This window comes from Gambusia affinis, linkage group LG04 (assembly GCF_019740435.1).
Source record: "Gambusia affinis linkage group LG04, SWU_Gaff_1.0, whole genome shotgun sequence".
Taxonomy (NCBI): Eukaryota; Metazoa; Chordata; class Actinopteri; order Cyprinodontiformes; family Poeciliidae; genus Gambusia; species Gambusia affinis.
Window position 1 is genome coordinate 3,079,924 of NC_057871.1, and position 4,732 is coordinate 3,084,655.

At 35.5% G+C, this 4,732-nt stretch overlaps 1 protein-coding gene across 2 annotated transcripts in view; it reads right to left on the bottom strand.

Moving 5' to 3' along the window:
- Positions 1 to 3,932, bottom strand: part of fam13a (family with sequence similarity 13 member A) — a 56,912-nt gene extending 52,980 nt beyond the window's left edge. The window contains exon 1 of one of the 2 annotated variants that reach the window (XM_044113408.1): positions 3,605 to 3,932. In XM_044113408.1, coding sequence (XP_043969343.1) covers positions 3,605 to 3,631 — 27 coding nt within the window. In that variant the 5' untranslated portion in view covers positions 3,632 to 3,932. The remainder of the gene's footprint in view (positions 1 to 3,604) is intronic. The other variant, XM_044113402.1, reaches the window with a different exon arrangement.
- Positions 3,933 to 4,732: the final 800 nt, after the last annotated feature.

Here is a 4,732-nt window from a genome sequence, read left to right on the forward strand (position 1 = left end):
CAAAACAAAACAAAAAGACATCAAGAGATTCAAATTCAACAAGTTGATAAAATACAAATTATTCCCAAAATCCTATCTAATTATAAAGATAATTTCAGGTTTAAGATTTTTCTGAAACATTAGGGTTTTATGGAGCTTTTTTATTGGTTTCTATTCATTTTATTTCCTGTGTGGAGTAAAATGAAGTTTACCCCCCCACAGATTTCCAGTTAAGCTGATCAGAGACGAGAACATCATGACCAGATGCTCTAAGTCCATCTTTACTGCCATGACTTCATGTGGTGACCTCATACAGAGTGTTGATGAAACACCAGAGGTAAATGCAATCACTGCCTCCACATGCTTCATTAAGTATTCAATTATTCTATTGATTATTAATTGATTTGTCAGATGAAAAAATTGTCACATTCTGCAGATTTTTCATTAACCACTAAAGCTTATTTTATACAATAATAAATTATATAAAAATGCAAATAAACAAATAATTCAGTTCCTTTTTAAAATAAACATTTTAATGCCTAAAATGCAATAATACAGCATTCTGTTTGTGTTCGTCTCATTATTTGTAGCAAAGGATTCATCTGCAGCTAAAAAATACATTAATACAGTCTAGAGTTGATGTTTTGAATATTCTTTTGACAAACCCATTAATAATTGCAAAAGGTGTTGGACAGCAGATTTCTCTTTTCTGGAATTTAAAGCAGGTGAAGCTAAAACTTTGGCACCAGAGGAGTTCTGGGGAGCATATTGACAAAGAAGGTTTTTTTTTTATCTTAAATGCAAAATGTTTATGTTTTGTACAGTTTTGACCAAATCAGTGTTCTGTGTTATTCTTTCAGTAATTGGCCTTCTTTTACGCTCCAGTTAATAATTAAATTGTTTGTTATTAAATTAGTTTGGCAATCATGTCATCATTCGATTAATCAGGACTAATCCGATTAATCGTTCCATGTTCAGTCTACAGGAGGTCTAAGGTGATCTAGAACCAGAATCCAGATCAAACACATTCCTGACTGTTTCTCACTCTGTGGGAATGAAAGTGAAAGTGAACAGAGAAACGTAAAGCTCTCCTGATCCCAAGGTCTTGTCACAGGATCATTCTGTGGACTGAAAAAACTCTCCGCTCACAAAGATTGTGCTGTCGCTTAGCAATTCAACTTTCTGCCAGGCCTTTGGGAAGAAGCTGGCTGAGAACAAAAGATTTCAGGAAGCCATTTTCCTCTATTGTTTACAGAGACAGTCAGCTGTGACGCATCCTCTGTAATCCTCCCCACGTTTTGACAATCCTTTCACACTTCATGCACACAAAGACACAGTTCTGTGAAATTTCTTTTTAAACTGCCTCTCCACTTGGCTTACATATAGCAGAAAACATTGAGAAATATGTATTTAGTTGATTTTTCTTTCTGTATTGTTTCAATGCCTCTTGGAGATAAATCTTATACTGTTGAAAATCCAGTTTATTTGCCTTTAAATGGTAAAAAGAAAGCAGATTTTAGTATGTTTATTGCATCCATAAATAACTTGGCCAATTCTTTCTGCCAAAGCTGAACAGGTTTTGGTGGAGGCAGTGTCATGGTATGGGCCGGCATCTCCCTTAAAGCTGCAGTATGCAACTTGTAGAAAAATATTTCTTTAGCATATTTGTTGAAACTGTCTCTTCATTGTGACAGTATCAAACAGATCATTTGCCTTCTTCCAGCGCTGTCTAGAAACAACCAATCAGAGCCAGGAGGCGGTTCTTATTGCTGTTAATCACTACTCCATGTGGCAATGCTCATTCTTTCTCTCCCTCCACCTCTTGCTCTCTGCTACGCTGCAGGTAGCACAGCCTATCATGAATGCTAATGTTAGTTAGCATAGCTACCGATTATGGCGGATAACCAGTTTTCCTGCAACAGTGACTTGTTTCTCCGTCAATAGCACATTTAGTAGTGAGTACATGAGGATGATTGACAGCACTAAGACCTGCCTACTGAATCTGACTGGTTGTTTTTGGTTTGGAGTGGTGCATTTCTTCAGATGACAAAATTATCTCAGAAAAGAAAAACATTTTTTAATAAATTATCTGTCTCATATTATACCGTCTCAGCATGGTGACAGTTTTAACAAATATGTGAAAATATTTTTAAATAAAAGTTACAAAATGTGTTGCTGTCCCGCAGCAGTGTGTGACCAAGCTGGTGATCCGTGTTTGTTGTTTCATCAAACTTCGATCACGTAATCCAAAACATGGCATCCACTTCCCAGATAAAACCAATTCTGCAAAACAACCACTAACTTTGTAACTGATTAGACAAATAATCTAAAAATATTGATCTCATTATGACTGATTTAGACCAATTGATAGAAAGATTTCACATTTTTCTCAATCTAACGTGCTCTAATGTCAGAAACACTTTGAAAATACTCTTTATGTGTTTGTTTTAAAGAAAGGTTTCTTAAATCGCTGATGTGCTTTAAATAATCTGTTGAGTGGAGGGTAATCCAGTTTAAATTATCAGATTTTAACTGGATTATTTTAATTATTATTATCTTAATTGATGATGATGATGACTATTGTTATTATAATTACACATTTATTATTATTATTATTATTATTATTATTATTATTATTATTATTATTATTATTATTATTGTTATTATTATTATTATTATTAACAAATTGGCCATTAGTTTAAATATGCAGACAGGAGTTCCCAACTCATTTTCATTTTGGACCATGTAATGATTATGAATGTCCTAAAAGAGCTGGTTGAATATATTGATACCTATTACAGTTTTTATTGATTGCTTTGAGGAAGTTTTTATGAAAACTACTAATACCACTTTCCACTTATAATTTGGGGAAATGTCTTCGGAGTGAAATAATCTGTTAATGGAACTAGAACTTTATATCCATAGTAAGGAATTATTTACTTTAAATAAGCTCTTATATCTTGCTGAAAAGTTACTGGACCAAAAATACTTGGTAAGATTTTGTATTCCTGTAGTGAAAAACTGAAACATCTTGCTGGGAATCCTTAATTTCCTTTAAACCAAAGATTTCAGAACTGAGTTCGTGGACCAAACGTCTCGGCCGGATCATCTCGTCCTGTTTTCTGCTCTCTGATTCTCTGATTCATGAGGCGGACGACAGGCCCCGGCATGCGCCGCTCTCTTTGCCCTCCTCCTCCCCCTGCAGCTCCTTTTTTCCAGGCTCCCTCCAGTATGTGGGTGGCCACTGGGCCAACTGGCAGCAAAAGCTCCACAGACGTCAAAAACAGCTCGGAAAAAACTTACAGTTGGGCAGAAAAAAAGGAGGAAAAAGGACATTTTAAGCAAGTGACGTAATCAAGTGATGAAATAACAGAGATGAAAAGTCAGGAGTTTGTGAAAAGTGTATTTCTTTGTGTTTTACATGCACTGTTATTTAAGAAAATAAGTGCATTTGATCACTTGGTTTCCCTTTAAAAGATAAAGTTACTTTTACTTCCTGAAGAAAAGCAGGATTCAGAGCAGGAAACAAACATTTTTGGCATTTTTCCTCCCCAACAGCCACTCAGAGGAACACCGGCTCGTTATTTTTATCCTTAAACTATCGTTCACAAGTTGATTTACTCACACAGATGGTCATAGCTCCTGCCCCCATTCTTCCACCAAAAAAACTCCAGCAGAGGCTTAAAGATGAGGGGCAAAACTGCAGATTTCCTCCTCTTCCTCCTCCTCTGTCAGAGGAAAAACCCCAGACCTCTGCCCAGAGGTCCTCCTTTAGCCCTCAACATTTGAATGCTCCAAAAGCAGAAAGAAGATCCAGTTATGAAGAGTTTGTTGGTCAGTCAGTGCCGGTAGATTCAGCGCCGTTCAGCCCCATGAGGCACAGATTAGTCCCTCTTCCTCCCTTTTTATTCCCCTCTGCTCTCCATGCTGAAACCCGAGCCGAGCTCTCCCATTGGCTCACCGAGGCGCTCATGTGACTCGGGATAAAATCCCAAACATGAACAAGTCCTGCAGATTCTCTGCAAGGAAATGAGGCTGGGAAGATAGAGGATGATAACAGGGAGGAGAGGAAAGGAAGACTGGCCGCTGGGATAAAATCAATTCATTATTCAAATATTAGATTAAAAAAGAAACTACATTCAGAGGTTTTATTAGTAACTGGCAGCTGTAAATATTGATGTTTATGATTTTTAAAAACTTTTAAACAAAGTTTATAGATTTATAATTTGGAACTCGAGTAAAAATCCCAATTTTTTACATTTTTTAAAATGGTGACCATTTGTTACTGTTCAGCACACATTTTATTTTATGATATAATTTTATACAGCGATGAAGAAACCCATTCAAACAAAATCTGAGTATTGATTAGAAAAATGTTTGTTTTCTCACACCTGACAGATTTAAAGTTAAGATAATTTCATTCAACCAAGAATTGTATTATGGAGAAAATAATAGCAGGTAAAATAATACAAAAGTTAAAAGAAGTGACAGGTTTGAAAAAAGAAAAAAGGCTTTGGGATAAAACTTTTGTTTGGATTTGAATTGAATCACCATAGTAACTAGTGGCTCATCATTTTTGGGTTAATTGATTATTCTTTTCTGATTAATCCATCACCAGGTAAGTTTCCATCTTTTTAAAAGCAGTAAGATGACAAAAATGTGACTTTGCCCTCAAAGTATAACAAAAATATTGTAACATTTAAAAAAATTAAGTGGCACAACTAAACAGGAAATTGAAATATAAACTCAAATG